General features: G+C 49.2%; 1 protein-coding gene across 1 annotated transcript in view; it reads right to left on the reverse strand.

Annotated features, from left to right (window-relative positions):
• Positions 1–20,428, reverse strand: part of RERE (arginine-glutamic acid dipeptide repeats) — a 106,420-nt gene that overhangs the window by 45,465 nt on the left and 40,527 nt on the right. The window contains exons 6-9 of the mRNA XM_031062544.1: positions 19,472–19,520; positions 16,522–16,646; positions 15,687–15,786; positions 10,345–10,443 (exon numbers count right to left, since the gene is read on the reverse strand). Coding sequence (XP_030918404.1) covers positions 10,345–10,443; positions 15,687–15,786; positions 16,522–16,646; positions 19,472–19,520 — 373 coding nt within the window. The remainder of the gene's footprint in view (positions 1–10,344; positions 10,444–15,686; positions 15,787–16,521; positions 16,647–19,471; positions 19,521–20,428) is intronic.

Consider the following 20,428-nt stretch of genomic DNA (forward strand, 5'->3'; position numbering starts at 1 on the left):
GGAAGCACGCAGGGGAGGATGGACGGATGGATGGATGCAGGGATGGATGGACGGATGGATGGATGCAGGGATGGATGGACGGATGGATGGACGGATGGATGGATGGATGCAGGGATGCACGGACAGACGGATGGATGGGAGCTGCTGACAAACAGCCAAGGGGCTGCACCACCAGACTGTCCCTGTGCCTCCCCATCCCTCCTCAGGCACGGCTGTAAAACCCAGCTCCAAAGGCTCCTGTGAGGAACACCTGCCCCCTGCTCCATTCCTGACTGCTGTGAGCTGTGGGAGGCAGAGATCCCACAGATCCCAGAGATCACCCAGAGATCACCCAGAGATCCCACAGAGATCCCAGAGATCACCCAGAGATCCCACAGAGAGTGGCAGCAGCCATGTGATCCCCTAAAGGAGATAAAATCAGAAACCTGAGCCCAGCCCAGCCCAGGCAGAGCTGCAGCAGCAGCTGGTGCTGGGATCAAACCCTGCCCTGGGCATTAAAGCAGCAGCAGGAGAAATGAAACCTGACTTTCCTTTCCTGCAGCCCTGGAAGGGCTGTTGGATAAACAGCCTCCACTCTGGGCAGAACAGTTCCTGCATCATTCCAGGCATTTCAGCCCTGCTGACCTCACTAATGGTCCCACATTTCAGCAGGGGATGAAGAGGAGGCAGAGATGAACCCCCTCACATTTAAGGCTGCTCAGTTTGCAATTTCCTCTTCTCTGCCCCTTTCCAAACCAAGGCACAGAGGGGTGAGGGCAGGAGGACCCTCCAAAGGGAACGACAAGTCCTGGGCCTGCCCAAAAAGAGCTTTTTGTTTATCCAACATCCTCTGTCTCCTGCAATCGACAGCTCAGTGCTGCTAACAGAGCCAAAATGATTTGAGTGTGTTTTTTACATAAATGATTTTTTAAAGGTGCCTTTTAAGAGTTAAACAGGACAAAGGTCTGGCACATTTGTGACCCAGAAAAGCAAAACAATGTGCTGCTGACAAGAGACAACAGAAAGCTTTTGATTATACTCCAGATTGCCTTTTCAACAATGAGATTCATTTCTGGTTGTTATTTTAAGCTGCTGTTAAAATGCTGGCATACAAAAAGCCTTCTTGTACCTCAAAACCAAAGAGCAAGTGAACAGAAAGAGCTGGACATGTTCCTTTTCAAGGACTACCTGAAATATCTTGTGTCATCCTTCAAGGCTCACACACAGCATTTCCAGTGAAGTTCCCTACTACAGAAATGTTGTTCCCTTGGGACTTCAACCATTATTGTCAATTATTCTGGAGACACTTTCTGCAGTCAAACAGGGATTTTTATGCAAAATGGCAGAAGGAAACAAATAAAAGCACTTCAAGAGCCCCCAGACTTTGGAGCAATGAACAAATCCAAGAAAAATGAGACAAAATGGGAATGCTCCCTCTCAGAGGCAGGTATTTCTGGAGGTGCCTTCCCAGGTAAATCATTAACAGAGGGCCTGAGACTGCAGCCATGCCCAGGGTGGAATTCAGGCACTCAGATACAAATTCCAGGCTTTGACCCTTGCCAAAATGATACCAGGCAACCTCTGGAAACTCCCTAAATTCCTCTCAGAGCAGGCCTGGCTGCAGTGGAGTGAAGAGACACCTGAGCATGCAAAGCTCCATGAAAGAAATCCTGGGGATGGCAAAATCGAATCCCAGGCTGAGGGACACATCCTCAGCAAGGGGGAGAATGGGGCCAGGAGGGAATAAGGGACCACAAGTAAGAGAGGAAATGATTAAAGATTTGAAAATGAAGGACAGAATTGCAGCTGTAACGAAGCTGAAGGCTGCAAAGGAAACCTTGAAGGTGGATATTGTGAGGGGCAGGGGGAGGGGGTGCTGAGGCTGTGGAATTGCCTCCCCAGACACGTAGAACTGGACAATGCCTCCCATAACAGATAAATGAAATATGCACCCTAATAAAGCAGAGGTGCCCTCTTTGCCTTCCCCAATTTGTGGCAAATGGGATGTTTGATTTGAGGGCTGAAGTTATTCCAGAGCACTGGAGGGGAATGTGCTGCTGGGCCATTTATCAGCTCCTCTAAATGCATGAGGCCGGGCTGATCAATCTCTCCACAGCCTAAAAGCCATATAAATCTGAGGGATGCAGCCAGAGGGCTGGGGCAGCAGGGACACAAGAACAAAAGGCTGGGGAAACCCAGGGTGGATTGAGCTCAGGGGGAGCAGGGGAGGTTCTGTGAAAGCTGAAAGCACAACCACAAACCCTCACCACAAAACAGTCACAACCACGAGGCACAAAGTACAAAAACAACACTGGGCAGAGCAGCACGTTTGAACTGCAGCCTGCTGGGCACAGATCAACACCTGTGAGCCAGCACGGGGACAGCACAGGGCATGGGGACAGCACAGGGCACAGGGACAGCACAGGGCACAGGGACAGCACAGGGCACAGGGACAGCACAGGGCACAGGGACAGCACAGGGCACAGGGACAGCACAGGGCACAGGGACAGCACAGGGCACAGGGACAGCACAGGGCACAGGGCAGCTCCCCACGAGCAGACAGGAGCTGGGTGCTCCAGGAGCTGCTCTGGGCCAGCCACAGTTCAGGGTGAAGCTCCTCCATGGCCAGGGATGGACCCCAACTTCCTCCCAGGGGCATTTCCACCCCAAATCTGAGTTTCCTTGCAGCCCACAGGGAACCCCTCTGGTTGGGAGCAATGTGGGGCCAGGTTCACCAAGGAAGGCTCTGCAGCCCCAGCAGAATTCACAGGATGCTGGAGCATCCCGAGCTGGAATCCCCACAGGAGCACTGATCCAACTCTCGCCCTGCCCAGGACACCCCACAATCCCCCCTGTGCCTCGGGCAGTGCCCATTCCCTGGGGAGCCCCTCAGTGCCACCTCCCTCTGCCTTCCCCACTGCAAGGTGTGGAGCTTCCCCTGGATCCTCACTGCTGCCAAACCCCTTCCATGGCACCACCTCCATCAGCTCTGCTGGCACTGCTACCCTTGTAACTCATTAGGGATCTGGGATGGATGCACAAAATGATGAATATTTAGTCCCTACTCATCCACTACAGAAGCAGCCTATTATCAAACAAGTGACACCTTTACAAACTTAAATTAAATAATGGCTCCCGTGGAGGATTCCCAGCCCTGACAGGATGGCAAGTGATTTAAGGAACACGAAGCTGAGCAACTGGTGATGGATGGTGGCTGAGCACGGGCTCTGTTACAGCCTGCAATGGAACAAATGATCATTTCTCAGCCTAATTGAACGTGGCCGCCCCGCTCGTGCACTGAGGAGACAAAGCTCGGTAATTTGCTTCATTAAAATGCATTTTTATGTCATCGGAAAGATTAAAAAAAAATTGGTTCTGTTGATAGGGGAGATTAGAAAAATAAAATTTATCATGCAAACAGCACTTGCAAATGAGGTGTATTTTGGCATTCATACTGCTTATGTTGTGCAAGAAAGATAAGCCCTGAGCACTAAAGCACACAGAGCATCCACATCGTGACAGTAATCAACGTTTCTTCAAGAGGAATTATGTCACTACACCCATTTGAAGAGCATTTTGTCATTTGCTGCTGCAATGGCCACTGGGCCAGACTAAATAATTCCCAGCTAAGCTGTTGGGCAGAACACAGAGAATCCAGTGACATTCAGGAAGTTTGGGGCTTTGGGGCTGTCAGCCTCTGTGTTCAAACCAAGAATCAAAGCCAAGACTCAGACACAGACCCAAACTACCAGGGAAAACAATTCAAAAATCAAATATCATCTTGTCAAGTGGCAGACAACGCTGTCATCTGTCTGCACTCGCTTTGTTTTAGGGGTTGGGGCTCTTGTGTTTGTAAAGCAATCTTGTTAGGAACAGCAAATTGCCATTCAGACAGCAAACAACTCCTCCAAAATAAAACAGACACTTGCCACGTCAACTGATCCATTCCTCTGTGAGTTTAATAAAGTGTAATTCCAACATAAGCATTTGAAAAGGAGATGCTTTTACCTATATCAACTTGGACTAAGCCCAAATCACTTGGAAAGAAGCTGCAGATTTCTATCACACACTAAACCCAGAAAAATACCAAAGCATTTCATTATTTATTACTCTATTCCAACTGCACTTTCACCACAAGCACCAGAGGTGAGTTACTGCCCCTCCCTTGCTTCTCCTGCTGTGCCAGAAGCACTAAGCTCAGCAAATCCCCCTTGTGATGATCCCTGCACTCCCCAGCTGCTCCTCAGAATGCCATGACTCAGTTTCCTTCTGGAGCAGCACAGGATACAGCAGGAGGTTAAATTTAACCCAGACTCCGGATCTATCCCTGAGCAGATAAAATCTGGATAAAAGGTCAGGGTGCAGCAGGCAGGAGCTGGGCCCAGGCAGGAGCCTGGGGCTGTTCTGTGCCCAGCACAGGGCTCTGTGCCCAGCACAGGGCACTGCTGGGCTCTGCTTTTGGGCTGGGACAGACCCACGGACACCAAACTGACCCTGCTGCTGAGCAACAACAGCTCCTTGAGCCCTCTCTGTTTATCAAACCACCCCTGTGCCCTGAGGGAGGACAAAGGCAGCCCCCCCATGTCCCCCAGCACTGGCTCCCATCTGGAAATGCACACCCAGGGATGATGGAGAGCACCAGGGAGTGCCAGGGAGCTCCATTTTTGAGATGCCCTTGAAAATGAGCTGGAAAATTCTGACAGCCAAGCTCTGTGGTGTTTATTAATCCTGCAGGCAGCACATCCCTCCCCTTGGCGAGAGGGAGAGCTCAGGGGCTGGGAGTGCAAACCCTGCTCTGAAAAACACACCAGAGCAGCTCCTGAGTGCAAACCCTGCTCTGAAAAACACACCAGAGCAGCTCCTGAGAGCAAACCCTGCTCTGGAAAACACACCAGGAACTCCTGAGTGCAAACCCTGAGAGCAAACCCTGCTCTGGAACACACCAGCAGCTCCTGAGTGCAAACCCTGAGTGCAAACCCTGCTCTGGAACACACCAGCAGCTCCTGGAGGAACCCAGGATGGTTTGGCCTGTGCTGGAGCTGGAATTTGGAGTTTCTCTCCCATCCCACCCAGAAACAGCTCCTGGCCAGGCCAGGTGGGCTGGTGATTTTGGGATCAGCAGCACAGTGAGTGCTCAATACATAAAAATATTCCACCATGAGGGCAGAGATGGCAGATCAAGGAGCACACACAGCTCAGCAAACCCCAAAATGATATTGTAAAGGAAACAGCAACTCCTCTGGCAGCTGGGCAAAGATCAACATCAGGGAAAGCACTGAAATCACCCACTCTGCAGCCAAGGTCACTGACAGGATTTATGGATTTATCCCTCAAGAGCTTTTGCTGAACATGAAATGCTGAAATAATTTTTTTTAATCTCTCCCCCCGCCCCTCTGGGCTCCCTCATTTGCTGGAGGCCTTTAAAATTCATTCCTTTTCACAGCTGGTTAAACAATGGAATCTTTTGGCAAACTAAAAGGACAGAATTGATTGCCCTACACAAACTTTTCTGCACGTATAATTGATTTTTAATTCACTGCCTTATTTCCAAAAGGACTTGACAATAAACTCAGTGCTGTACGTGCAGTATTGATCCCTCTCAACAAGGGCTCGGATCAAAGACTGATGCAAGTTAATCACAAACAAAAGATTGTTATCTTTCATCTAGGAACCTGTGTTTAAACCAAATTCCCCTTTTTCAGCTGTACTACACCTTGTATTTTCCAGCTGTACTGCACCTCAGCGTTTTGTAAACCTGCCAGCTACTCAGTAACTATAATTTTATGCAACCTTTAAATAACAACTTTTCCCCCCAAGCAGAATAATTTCATCCTTCACTGGTCACTTTTGACTGCGAGGGCTGACGGTTCTTTTCCACTCTGAGTTCTTAGAATAAGACACAGACGAGACCTTCCCACATGTGCCTAAACTAAAATCTGATTTATTCTTAAAACACAGCTCCTACAAGGCCACAGCGATCTGAGCTTGGTGGTTTTTTATCTCAGTGCTCAGCTAAGTTTCAGTTGTTCCTGATTATCACACGTGCAGACGTGGCTGGATCACTAAATCCCAGGAAATGTTCATTTAGGGGGATCTCACTGTTTGTTTTTTGGGGGTAGAACAATGACACTGAGCAGTCACTGGTGTCAACCTTCCAAGCCCACGGCAGGAGTCAGCCCTGCAATGTGCTCAGCTTTTCCAATACCCCTTTGTGATTTCTTTCCACTCCTCCATTCCACAGGCCCTGTTTCAATCTGGCTCTGAATTTCTGTAGCTGCCACATAAACAGTAAATAAAATCCATGGTAGTTTTGCCCCAGTAAGCAGCTCTGAAGAGCCCTGGTTTCAAAGGAGAACATGAGAACAATGTTTTCACCAGCACACACTCCAAAAAGGGTGGATGAGACCTTTGAGGATGATTCCAGGCAAAGAAGCCAAGCAAATAAGTCTGTGGGTTTTGCATAAGTAATTCCTTGACCTGCCACACTGGATTACAAACACTTGCAAACACAGTAGGAAAGGAGTTTGCTGTATCTTGTCCTTTCTGGCAGAAGCATCTCCACTTGTGCTTTATGATAAACGAGTTTAAGCTGAAGCCAGGTGTGGATATTTGAAAATGTATGAACTTGTAAATCGATGTACACGGCCAATTAGGATTTAGCAGCAGCCAGGATTAACCAGCCCTGCACATAAATGGAGGAGCTTGTTTGAATGGAGGTTGTTTACCTCAACTACTCGACATCAAGAGCCATGTAAAATATTCAAAGGCAGAATATGTCAGGATAAAAGGCAGATATCAGGGATGCACAGGGGTGCACATGGTCACAGAACCTTCCTAGGGAACACCGGGCAGCTTCCTCTAGAGAATTTAACACGGATGGAGCAAAGTGTAGAGCAGAAGGAGGAACTGCCCAGCAAAGAAAGTTCAAGTACAGCTTCACCCAGGTCTCCTTCAGCTTGGGAAGACACAGCCCCGAGTTCCAAAGGTGCTGCAATTAAACCTCAGCAGGTCTCCATAATGCTAATGAGGAGCACAGCTCCATGCAGGAGAGCATCCCTGTGCAATAAACGGCAGCAGAGCAGCAGCAAGCTCTGCCTGCAGCAAGCATGCATAAATAAACAGAATTAATAACTACCCAAGTGTGGACGGTGACTTAATCTGTTTCCATTAGATGCAGTTCAGCCCCAGGCCTTTGTGGTATTTAAAATGTGTTCATCATGTTTAATTAAAAACCTAATAAACTGCAGGTTCCTGCAGTTCTGATTCAGCTTTCTCTCTCCTGGAAGCCCTATTGATTTCATCAGAACTTTTGATAAAGAGAGAAAAAAGCACATTGTGAATGAAGAGATAGAAGTGTGAGCTGGACCTGGGCTGTGGGGTGAGCAGAGCCAGCTCCTGTCCTTCACACCTCAGCACATGAAGCACTCCAGAACAGAAAACCTTCCCATCAGGTTCCCCAAAGCAGAGATGCTCTCTGTACCCTGTATCAATCACACCCTTTGGTAGGTTATTGATCCCACAGGGGAGCTCACTTCAGCACCTGGAGCAGGCTCAGACCTGCACTGACACCACTGGGGTATAAAAGCCATTCTGCAGAGAGGATTTTCTCCCAGGATTTTTCATGGTAATTTTTTAAGGCCAGTTTGTCCTGGGAGATGCTCCCAGTGGAACCACACAGGGGATGGAACAGGGATGTTCATTTAACCTCAGCTGGAGCAGCTCCTGATCCCAGCTCCAGGTCTGGGACCTCAACTCCACCATCAGGGCAGGCAGCAGAGGAACAGAGGCACTGCCAGACCCACCTCAGGCTCCAAACCCCCTCCAGAGCAGGCAGCAGGGATTGCCCAGTGGGGCAGAGCAGAGCAGCCCCACTCCATCCCCACTCCATCCCAGGGGGGTTCTGGCTGCCTGCACCCAAACCCCACACCTGGCAAAGACTGACAGGGGCATTTCCAGAGGAGACCTCGAGGTGCAGAGCAGAACTCAGTGCTCTGAGCCCCTGGGCTGGCTTTGAGAGGAGATTTAAACCTGCAGGAGGCACAAACCAGGAGGGCTTTGCTCCTGGCTTCTCCCCAAACAATCCCCTCCTCCATGCTGCTGCCTGTGGAGATGCTGCTGGGGCTGTGTGTGCTCAGAACATCTCAGCCAGGCATTAAATGTGACAATTGCTGCAGCCTGCCCACAGGAGGGAATTCCTGAGCATTGCCAGAGACACCAAGCCCTGCCCATCAAAGCTCTGCTGGAAATGGATGCTGTCAGGTGGGGAAGGAGCCCTCAAAACAGGAAACAGCTGCTGGAGCTGCGCTGCAGAGCAGAGCAGGAGGTGCCCTGGCCACTCTCACAGGCTGTGGGCAAGGCTGGCTCTCACCCTGGGCCTCGGCATTTACACACTGGGACAAAAAAAGCTTTAAAAACAGCCCCAGGTTCAGAGGCACGAGGGAAACAACAAAGCCCAGCCCTCATACTTACACAGCCCTCATGTAACTCCATCAGTGGCCAATTTTATCCTCTGTTTAATTCCATCTAAACATCTGCAACCACATCAGCAGCAGGAAAAATAACACACTCCCATCCTTGGTTTCAGTCAGGTCTGACACTGCCAAGCAGCTCCCACCTCCCAGTTTGGCAGCAGAGCTGCTCTAATGGAAAACAAAGGCTTTGTCTTGGGCCAGCTGAGAGCCCACAAGAAGTTCTAAATGTGCTGGCATTATTATCATTATCACTATTGTTATTATTCAGGTTAACTGACCAAAGCTCTGTATCAGGTGTGGGATCTGCTTATTCATCCAACTGCACACTTAAATCTCAGTATTTAAATTTAAAAAGGCCACATTTGCTGGGCTGCCAGGAGAGATTTATTACAAGTCCAGCCCAAATAAGGACAGGGATTGGACCTGGGTCTCCATTTCCCCCAGAACTCTCTGGGATTATCCCCCAGCACATCCCTGGCCCTGAGATGAAGGCACACACAGGGTTAATGCTGCCACCACAGTTTCACTGTTTGGGCCAGATGAGGGTTTGACACTCGGTATTTTGTGAGCAACACTTCACTGCAGAATTCCTCTGCAGCTTCAGCACCCTGTGGGTCAGAGCTCTCCCAGTTTCCCAGGGCTGCAGTAAGGAAACCTCCCCTGCAAGGCTCCCAGATGCAGCAGAGCTGCTTGGGGCTGCAGCTGCAGGGACTGGGAGGCTCTGAGGCTGTGCAGGTGGAGCTCTGCTGTCTGTAAATAAGAGCACAGTTTGATCTTTGGCTCTGCCCAGCCTGGAGGGCTGCCAAATGTTTCTGGAAACTTGGATGGAGCAGAACAAGAACAAATATGATAAAATGAGCTGGGGCTGACAATGATTTATGGAGTCAGTGATCATTACTCTGTGCTCACAGGCTGCACTCCTGCAGTAAAGCTTCACTTTTCAATAAACTTTGGTTTTTTCCATTGGTAAGGCTCAATTCTCTCCAATTTAACATGGGTGGATCACCCAAAGCCCTGAGTGCAGCAGCTCCAGCACCCACAGCTCAGGGCAGCTGATGGAAAAAAAGGAGAAAAAAGCTCCAGAGGGAGAAAAAGAGAGGGGCTGGCACAATTTACCCCTGTGAGCACAGGCTGGAGCCATCTCAGCCCAACCTCAGCAAAGCCAGGGCAGAGCCCTGCAAGGGTTGGTTCCAGCAGTGCCAGTCCCACACAGAGCTCCTTTTTGGGGTGGGGTAAGTGCAGAACTGAGCAGGGAGCGAGTCCCAGGCCCTGCCATCCTCCCTCCATCCTCAGGCAGCCACAAAGGGTCTTTGTTGGGCCTGGAACCAGCCCCAAACAGGGGCTCTGGGCTGGCCCAGCCCCTCCAGGAAGGTTTCAGTGAGGAGAGAGCAGAGCACAGGCCATGCACTGCAAGAACTCCCTGGAAGCCTTGCAGAGAACCTACAGCTCAAAACACCTCTCCAGCCACTGCCTGAATAATTAAAGCCACTAAGAGAACATGAGAGTTTCCTCCATTAATCAGTTCTATTTCCTAACACCAATGCCAGCTTTATTAGTAGCTTAACAAGATCACATTTTTATTTTTGCTTACTTCTTGAAACACTTCACCAATTAACCAGCTTCAAAATTGACTCACTCACGGCAAAAAAAAAAAAAAAATCAACCAAACTTTTCTGCTGCCACTTTTCCATGAGTAATTAATTCTGTCATGCACTGGATCAGGTTTGTTGTTTGTTTATCATTTATACCCATGCATGTGTATTTTTATTTACACACCCACCCTCTTCCTGCTCATAAAGAAAACCTCTTTAGGGAAAAAAAAAAAAAACCAACATAAAAAAGCAAGAGCAGCAAGGTGAACCATAAAGGCTGGAGGAGATAAATCATTTCCTACCACTTCATCTTCAGTCCAACACTTCTCAATCAGCTTTGGCACAGGTTTCTTCACCAGGCGCTGCAGGGCTTTCCCAGCATCGTAGTTGCTTTCATGGAGCTGAAAAAGAAAAAAGACAAATAGATCATCCAAAGGAATTAGCAGTGATCTGATATTGGAGGGGAAAAAAACCACTACAGGGAGCCACATGAGATGTTCTGTGCCTAATTATTGTTCCTGGTGATGTATGAGGTGCGTGTAAACAACCTGAGGGGTAACTGAGGCTTCTGAGGGGAAGCAGCAGCACCAAACCAAGCAGGGATCCCCCTCCTCCTCCACGTGCCCCAGGTAATGCCCAACCCAAAGTCTCACTGCTCCCTCCCCCTCACAGGGCTCAATGTCATGGCAGCCATGGCAAAATAAAAATTAATACAAGATGGGTTACACTTCACACAACTTGGCTCCAGTCTCCTGTGGTCAGCAGGAGGAAAAAATAAAAAAGAATTTAAAAAACCCAACTTAAAAGAAAATAGTTCTAAGGCTCCCGTGGTATGCAATGCCTACTTACAGGCATGAAAATAAGATGTTGCCTTTTCTGCTGGGTACACATTAATTTTCCTCCCTGTTTGCACTCCAGCACTGGGAACAAATCCATCTCAAAGAAAAAAGCACTGTTTGTTTTGCCAGCTCACCTTGCAAACGCCTCTTTTCTGTGCATGCCACTACCTAGAGGATTTTTCACTCAGGAGATGTGACAGTGCTGAGGAGAATGGGGCTCCTGTTTCCCTCCCCTCTGCTCCCTCCCCAACAGCAGCAATGCCAGAGCTCTTTGTAACTTGGAGGGCATCTTTGTCCTGCCTCAAGGACAACACGTGTTTTTCCCTGGCAGCCCCGGTGCCCAAGCAGCTCAATCTGCAAGGAAAAGAAACCAGACAAGCCCAGAAAGAACAGCCTGGGCTGACAGGCAGCTACTCCAGAAAAAGAGAAGTTTGCAGGCCAGCAAGGCTGTCCCAGGCCAGCCACAGATTATATGGGGCGAACTTCTGAGCAAGTAATTCATTAATAACAACCCCAAACCCCGACAGCACAGACCTGACAGAGGAGCCATGGAGCAGAGAAGACCCCTGTGAAAACATGATACAAGCTTAGAGGCTCCTGAAAAATGTTAATTTTAGCAGGTGGGAGTGGAAAAAAATGTTTTATAAATGCCAGGAGTAGAATAATGCAGCAGAAAGGGAAAATATTTTCTCTAAGTGCTGGAGTTAAATTTACATGTTCCAGCCTGGCTCTCTGCTTTCTACTTTCAGCCATTTAGTATTGCTGAGCACTTTATTGGCAAGATCCAGAGTATAAATAACAGCTAATGATGACTGCCTCTGGTTTCATTAACTTCTGCTTGAACTTCTCCAGGTATTTCTATAAACACTGCATCATTGTCCAGCCAGCCAGAGAATCTCCATTTTTAGCATTAACTCTGCATCCAAATTTGGCACCACCGTGAGATTTGATCTGTGAACAACTGCAACAAAGGGAACCACCACAAATGTACCTTGAAACAGAAAATACAGCAACTTCTGCACCACAGGACAGGATTAAAGCACAATTCTGCATGTGCACGTGCCCAAAAGGCTCCTTTACAATGCTTTACAGAAAGCCAGGTCCCAGGGAAGGGGTTTCACATCAAGGCTGCACAATCCCACAAGGTTCCAGTTCCCACTGCAGCCTCTGAGCAGAGCTGCCATTGCTGTCTGGGTGATGCTGCAAATAAATTCTCCTTTGGCATGGCTCAGCTGTCAGGCACCTCCAGTCTGTAATGAACCCATGAATTACATCTTGCAGCTCTGACATCTCTGGGCTTGCTCATCAAAATATTGTTCTTCAATTGTAATTTATAACTTAATTTAAATGTCCCTTTCCTGTGACCTTTTTAGAGCAGAGTGCCATTGCATCTGGCAGCTCCTGCTCCAGCAAGGCTTCCTCTGGCAATTACAGCCATTATGCTGTGCCTTGAAAAGCCCAGCTCAGGCAGGCTGCATGCAGGGCTCAGCATTAAATAATTGCACTCCATTAGGAGCACTGAGATCCCAGAGCCTTTTTCTCCAAGGAAAAATTGCTGCAATCTCCTGGGAGTGTTACTGAACTGCTTCAGAAGCAGAGTCCCAGCCTGGGCTGGGCCTTAGAGAGAAGGGATTGTTCAGCCAAACCCACTTTAATGGGGCTGCAGGACATCCAGCATTGATGGGACAGCCCTGAATTCCAGAGCTCCCCAGCTCCAGAAGGGAACTCTGGAACTCAGGGCTGTCCATGGGATGGTGACTTGTCCTGGACAAATCACATCCCAAGATGAGGGAGAAGGAAAGACAAGGAAAATGAGGAGCAGGATGGGAATTAGTGCCATGAGCAGTTCCATCTTTGGGTGTGATAACTCCAACCCAACACCTGATTTAATACAAAAATGTAATTCAGGCCACTTCTTTCAGCAGCAGAGCTGACAAATTTCAGCGAGCTGTGGATATTCTGTACAGCTATGGACATCTTGCCCTACCATGAAAATGGAAAATGCTCCTTTTAATTGTTATCATTTCTAAAACCCAGCAAGACAGGAGCCTCAAGTGCCCTTTGGGGTCTAATTTGGGTATCAGACAAAATCAAACCAAAAAAAACTCCAACTTCCATCTCTTTCCTCCAGCTCCAATCTATTTTAGGCACCTAAAGAGCTGCTGCTGAAGATTCAAAAGCCTGATGTTTGTGATGCAGCCACTTTGTTGTGCCAAAGAGCCCAAATGCAGCTGCAGAACAGCTGTGGGGCACTGCAGGCATGGCCAGGGCAAGAAATGCCAATTACCTGCAAAACTCACCACAGCACTTTCAAAACACCTTCCAAAAAGCAGCAGTATTTTGCATATTCTCCCAGAATTTTACCAGCAATCACAGCAGTGGGGTTTGGCCCTTTCTGACCTGCCTGTAAAGTGAGGATGAGGATGAATGGAAGTTCCAGAGGCAGAACTGTCTCCTGCACTGGGACAGGCCTGGGCAGGGAGCCCGGCCCAGCCTGTGTGAACCAGGAGAGCAGCTGCTCATTAACATCACCCACCAGCAAAACCAGTCACAAGGAGAAATGCTAACATATATTTAAATATTTTTTTTATGCTTTCAACCTTGTCTGTAGTTAATGAACAAGAAAATCTGGTCTAAGGGCAAGTTAAAACAGGGAGTAATTTGTCTGTGTGACATCTTAGTTAGAAGTGAATTTCCTTGCACTGAGATTAGCCTGTCATGTTTGTCACTCATAATGACACGTTCCCATGCAGCAGAGCCATGAGAAGGCACAACAACACTATTAGTAAAGAGAGATTTACACAATATTAGCATATCATTGCTTGGGCTCTCCTGCATGTGGCACTACATGAGCTTAAGTGGTGCTATTTTTTCATCTGCTGAGGATAAATAGGAGTGGCTGGCTGTGACTTCCCCAGCAGAAACATGAACCAAACCCCAGAGATTCTGAGCTCCACACTGAGTTTGCAGCCTGCCTGCTCCAGGCTTTGCTGGTCCACACAACACCAGGCAAGGCTGACCTCTGGGAATGAATTCTTCCTCTGCAGCTCTGTCAAACCCGAGCACAAAGCAGGGAATGAATCCCTGCTTGGCCTGGGATCTGCACTGCAGAACCTCTGAGCAGCAGGCACAGGTCAGAAGGATGAAAGAGGTCATGAGTTCCTGCTTTGCACTGCTGTGGACACAGAAAGGATCTTAAACCACATCTGGTGCTAAATCAGAGTCTGGAGGCAGAGAAGGATGGAAGGAACTGCTCCCAAACCTCCCCCAGCTGTCCCTCCCCAGCTCTGCCAGCAGAGCAGGGTCTGTGCTCAATACTCACCTTGTTCCCTCCTTCCCTGCATTCCCAGACCTGGCACCACCTTCCCCCAGGGCAGGAGGAGCTTTCTGGGATCATTTCCTCACCATTATTGTGGGGAAGACTTGCAGGAGCTGCCGTGTGCTCCTCAGCCCTCCCAGTCCCACCATCAGGAGGGCAGCAAACCCCAAATGAGAACTCCATTTCCCTCCTAAGGGTTACAGAGACAAACGGGGCAGCAACAGCCAAACAAAGGACCAGGAGCTGGAGTTCACCTGGAGTGCTGAGTGAACAACCCTTGCAGTGAGCTCAGATAGAAATACATGTATGTGATGTCTGGGTGTTGCATTGTGCCTTCCATGATCTTCATTTCTATCTGGCATAATTAACAATCAATCATTCTGGGGGCTTACAGCACCTGTTATCACATAAATAAAACAGCACCAAAGGAGCTTGTCAAGACTGATTTATGTGAAGTGGCTGCCCTGAAGTTTATTGGATTTCCATAATAAGAAATCATAGCACACCATTTTCTTTTACATTCATCTTCTGGGTTGCATATGGTAATTTCTAAACAAAGACACAACTTAGTGCAGGTTAAGAGGCTCACAAATCATTTATCAGATAAATCTGATCTCTTTTAAATAGGTGGTGAACTTAAAGACAAAAGAGGTACCATTTTGTCAGGACAACAGGTGAGCTATCTGAACTGTTTAAAGTCAAAAAAGCAGAGTCTCAGAAATAAGTCAAAGTTTCTTAAAATATCCCTGACAGAACTATCATTGATAAGGAAACTCTCTTCTAGAAAAATTCAAAGTGGACAAAGAAAGCATTTCCTAAAATAGACATGCACTAGAAACACAAAGAGAAAAGAACCAGAAGAACAAAACCAAAATATTTTGGGACTAATCTAATTTCAGAAGCAAGAACTCCACAAGTGCAACTGCAGATCCTGGGGCTGCCAAGCCATTAAAGGGAGTAATTAAAGTAGATAGAGAGGCAGTGAAGTTAAATGAATTTTCTGCATTAGGCTATTATTATAGATAAGGGCAAAGAAATTCCAATTCCAAAAGCTCTTTAATGATTATTGACCTTAACAGAAATTTGAGTCTCTGAGAAGGAAGTCAGGGAAGAGCTCAGCCAAGTGCAGAGGGGTGAGGCACTCAGGGGCCTCCATCCCAGGGAAAGGAACACAGGAGCAGAGTGCAGGCATTTCAACTGCAGCTAAAACCCAGACTAGACCCAAGAGGCAGCTCAGGGGCAGCTGGGCCAGTCCCAGTCCCAGCTGGTGGCCCTGAGCTGAGCAGCCTCCCAAAAAAACCCACTGGGGTCACCCTCGAGACACCACCCACGAGTTCATCACTGAAATTCTGCAGCTCAGAGCTCTGAAAGCCACCTGGTGTTTGAGAGCAAGTTCCCACCAAGAAATGGCATCCCAAAGCCCTGATGCCCTCAGTCCCTGCTGTGGGAGCCCAGAGGGGCAGAGGGCTGCTCCCAGGTCACTCACCGTGTTCAGGGCGTTCAGGGTGGTGTCGTCCCGCGAGGCAGCCACGCATCCATCCTCTGTGGAGCCCCCATCACACATCCCTGCAAAGGCTGCCATGCTCCTGCAAAGCCAGGGGACACTGCTCAGCTGGGCTGGGGGCACCCACAGGGCCCCACACACACACTGGGCTCACACCCCAAATCATGCATTTCAGGGCCTTGTGACACTGTGCATCAAACAAGGCAGCACAGAGCTGCAAAGCTGAGTCACCCCAGCACACAGAGTAAATCCAGCATTACAATCCAATCTCATTCGCTTCCGTCAGCCACAAGTCTGCCCTGCCAAAGCAGCAGAGCCTGAGCAGGATTACAGAAGCTGAAACCTGCAGACAGAACAGTCTCAGCAGACAGCAAACTTTGTGCTGTCATCTTGGTTTTAATATGTCAGAAAACTGACTGAAACTGCAGATTCCCCAGCCTCTGAATTCCTGCAAGCTACAAGTAATTTCCTGAGACTCTGGATTTCTGTGAAGCCCACCAGTGGCTTGCTGAGCCCACCAGGGAAGAACTGAAGTGCAAACTGGAGCTCCCAGGGGATTGACTCCCTGCAGGGATGCTCTGCTGCTGCACCCAGAGCAGCTCCTCCCTTGCACCCATGCCACCCCACCCTGCTGCCCTTGCACTGCATCTCTAGAGCCACAGAGGATGGGGGGTCCTGTGCTGGCCCAAATCTCAGAGTTCTCACCTCAAACCCAAGGTCCCAGCTGATTACCCTGACACCCACAGATCCCCGAGGGAAGCAGGGGCTGCAGCCAGGCCTGCCTGCCCAGCACACAGCAGGAAGGTGCAGAACTCACCTGGCTGCCCTGAGGTACATCAGCAGGTCGCAGTCGTTGACTCCTGGCATCCACACCAGCTCCTCGTGCTGGGTCACCGTGTCCCCGTCCGGGGATGGGAACGGCTGCAGCTCGGGGAGCTTGGCCTGCAAACAGGGCACACACACACACACATGGCACTGGGCTGCAAACAGGGCACACACACACACACATAGCCCTGGTCTGCAAACAGGACACACACACACACACACACACACACAGCAGTGGGCTGCAAACAGGGCACACACACACACACATAGCCCTGGTCTGCAAACAGGACACACACACACACACACACACACACAGCAGTGGGCTGCAAACAGGGCACACACACACACACATAGCCCTGGTCTGCAAACAGGACACACACACACACACACACACACACAGCAGTGGGCTGCAAACAGGGCACACACACACACACATAGCCCTGGTCTGCAAACAGGACACACACACACACACACACACACACAGCAGTGGGCTGCAAACAGGGCACACACACACACACATAGCCCTGGTCTGCAAACAGGACACACACACACACACACACACACACAGCAGCTGCTCCTGGCTCAGGAGCACTCACAGCCCCTGGAATTCTCTGCAATGGTGGCATCTGGCAGGGGAAGGTGTTCAAACAGCTGGTGAAGGATTTGTTCCAGGTTTCAGAACTCGGAGGATGCTGGGGCATCCAGCCCAACCCATCTCCTCCATCCAGCACTCCTGCCTCACAGGGGCAGTGGCTTTCCTGATGATAACCCCGGGCTAACACCACCTCAGCCCCCTGCCAGTGGAGCCCTTCTGTACACAGCAGCAGCAGAGATGGAAGGAAAGCCCTGTGCACTGCACAGCCCCTGCTTTGGAGCTCCAGAGCTGCTGGACAACTCCCCTCAGCCACAGCAGCTGCATTGTCACAGGGATGCTGATCCAGCTGCTGCCTGCCTGCCTGAAACCCTCCCAGAACACACATGGAGGGAGGCAGCTACCAGATGGGTCCCATTTGAAATCAGCAAGAAACCCCACAGATCTGACACCAAGTTTAAAATGAAATGCTCGGTAAATCACTGGAACTCTGAAGGGAAACAAAGACATTTCCTGAAAGGGAGACAGCTCAGCAAAATGAACACTGCCTCTAAATAAGTATTACACTCTATCCAGAGACCCAATTAGCATCTTTAGTCATCTCCTGCTCCGAGATGAGATAGCTGAGAGCCTCTTCAGAAACAGCTTTTAAGCCCTATAATTACCTCCTATGCTCACAACGCTAAACGTATTTGAGAGGCAACATTTATACATAACCAGTAATTACAAGTCACAGGTTCAGATGTCTTTCATGTTCTGCTCTTTAATCTGTACTTTATTTTACTTCTTGCCTGGGAAATCGGGGATGTCATTGAAGTTCTCTTCTGGCTGGGGCTAAGGCAGCGCTGGGATTTCTGAGAGAGGCACTCCAGCAAGCAGGGGCTGCAGCAGCCCAGGCTCAGCCTCCTGTACCCTTGCCATGCGCTCAATTATACCCCAGGAGCAGCTTCCTCCTCCTCACAGCATCACTGAGGCTGCAGGAGATCTCCAAGATAACCAAGCTGTGACCTGTGGCCACCTTGTCCCCAGCCCAGAGCACTGAGTGCCACCTCCAGGGCTGGGCACCCCAAACCCCCCTGGCTGTCCCAGGAGCACCCAAACCCCCCTGGCTGTCCCAGGGGCACCCAAACCCCCCTGGCTGTCCCAGGGGCACCCAAACCTCCGTGGCTGTCCCAGGAGCACACCCAAAGGAGGGAGGTGAATTCTCAGACCCCTGCAATCCTACACAACATCCATCTCCTCTCGTGTCCCTGCTGCTGTGGGCACACAGGCAGGAGTGTGGGGGATCAGAGCACTGAGTAAAGCCCAACCCAACTCCTCTGAACCTGTCCTGGGCACAGCTGAGGGACAAGGAGGGCTCCAGAGCCTGCTGGGAGCTCAGGCTCTGCATTCTGCTGCTCTCTGAGGGGTGTCAGTGCTGATTTGTCAGAACCAAGGATGAGGGAGGGAACAATGGAAGTCTCAAGCAAGAATTAACAGTATTCTAAATCCATGGACCTTCTTCCTCCTTTTTCTTCCCCATCCATAAATGCACGTGGTAATTACACCTCAGAGCAGGGTGACTAATGCCTGCCAAAATATTAGATGACAATTTGAGATGAAAGTTGTTTTGAAGGTATCATTTACAGTACTCTTGTTATGACTACTGAAAAGAACACTACAGGTTTAATTGCCAAGGACTTTTTTCCTCTGAAGGCAAAACATCCTCAAGAATGTGACATCAGGTTCCATAAATATTTACTTTCACTAGTTCTCAAACAGGATTTTTAAGAGGGTCTGAATGAATATTCATCACTTGGATGCAAAACTCCAGCACTTGGACACTACAAAGTCAATTCCTCAGGAGAAGGAGAGGCCCCAGCTGCCAGGGACAGATCTGGCCCTATGAACCACAGCAAGCTGTATGTTAATACTCTTTAAGAACAGATTATTTCCAATGCTTATGAAGGATTTCTCTCAAATTAGAATTAACATACCAGGAACATCTAGAGTCTTAACCTTATTCTGCTTCCCAGTGTGTGAACTCACTCAGCAGCTCCCTCCATTTCTGTATTAACAATCCCAATGACTTAAAGCACTTCTTTAACTTCCAGCAGTTACTCACATTCCCTCAATCTTACTCAAGAATTAACCCAACAGCACTTCTGCTGCAGAAAATCATGAACATATCAACACCTGACACAGAAAAATCTCAGAGACTGAGCTGAGGAGGGCTGAGGAACTCACTGGAGTGAGTCACCTAAAGATGATCTAAAATCCCTCCCCGTGTCTGAACACAGCAATTGTAAAAAACTGCACACATCGAGAGGCCAGAGCACCTCTGGACACTGAACACAAACAAAGCCCTTACCTGGTGGCTGGGTCCCACTCTGATTTCACCTTGGGTACTGTTTAGCCTCCTAAGGTACAAAGGAAAAACAGCAATGAGAAAGAATTGCAATCAATGAAATTCAGGGTGATACTCTTTTTTGTCACTGCATTTCCAGTGCAAATGGAGCAGGAGCAGAAATAAAACATCACTGAGAGAACAGGAGGGGATGTGCTCAGGTGTGCTGAGCAGCCTGGGCAGGTCACCCTTCCACCTGTGGGACAGTGCCACCCCCAGGAAGCAAATCCACTCCAAACAGGAGCCAAAAGCCTCAGAAAACAACCAGAACACGTCAACATGTCTTCCCCCAATGCATATTTTTGCAGGACAACCTGCCACTGTTTTCTTTGTTTTCAGGCTATGCAAGGAAATGACTGAAGTAGGAAATCGATTTTCTATTTACAAAGTCATGCATTAAATACCAGGTTACTACAAGGTGTCAGAATCCTTCCCTGTGAGGAGCAGAGGGGAAGCTGACAACAGAAAATGCTGATGCTCTTCCTTCCCTCCCAGAATTCATTTTAAGGCCATGCACACGCCTGCTCTCAGTGTTCCTGTGCAGGGTTTGTGCCCACCCTGAGCCCTGGGCTGGTTTCAGCTCGGACAGGAGGAACCAAACATCCCCCAGCTCCCCATTTCTTCAGCTGCACCACACTCAATATGACAAACAGACCTTTAAGAACCAAGGCTGGACCATTGCAAAGTTCAAATCAAAGTTTGGGGTGGGATTTCTGCCCCCAGCTCCCTCCGTGGGAACCCAGTGGGGCTCTCCAGCCACTCCTCATGAAGCATGGCCAGAAATATTTCTGTGTGTCCTTCCACCACCAATCCCCATTTCCTGGGAGCATCCCCACCTCGAGGGGCTGGGCTGAGCTGCTCCACATCCCCCTGGAATTTAACAGGGCACAGAGCCCCTGGCTGCTCAGGGACACAGAATCT

This window comes from Geospiza fortis, unplaced genomic scaffold, assembly GCF_000277835.1.
Source record: "Geospiza fortis unplaced genomic scaffold, GeoFor_1.0 scaffold662, whole genome shotgun sequence".
Taxonomy (NCBI): domain Eukaryota; kingdom Metazoa; phylum Chordata; class Aves; order Passeriformes; family Thraupidae; genus Geospiza; species Geospiza fortis.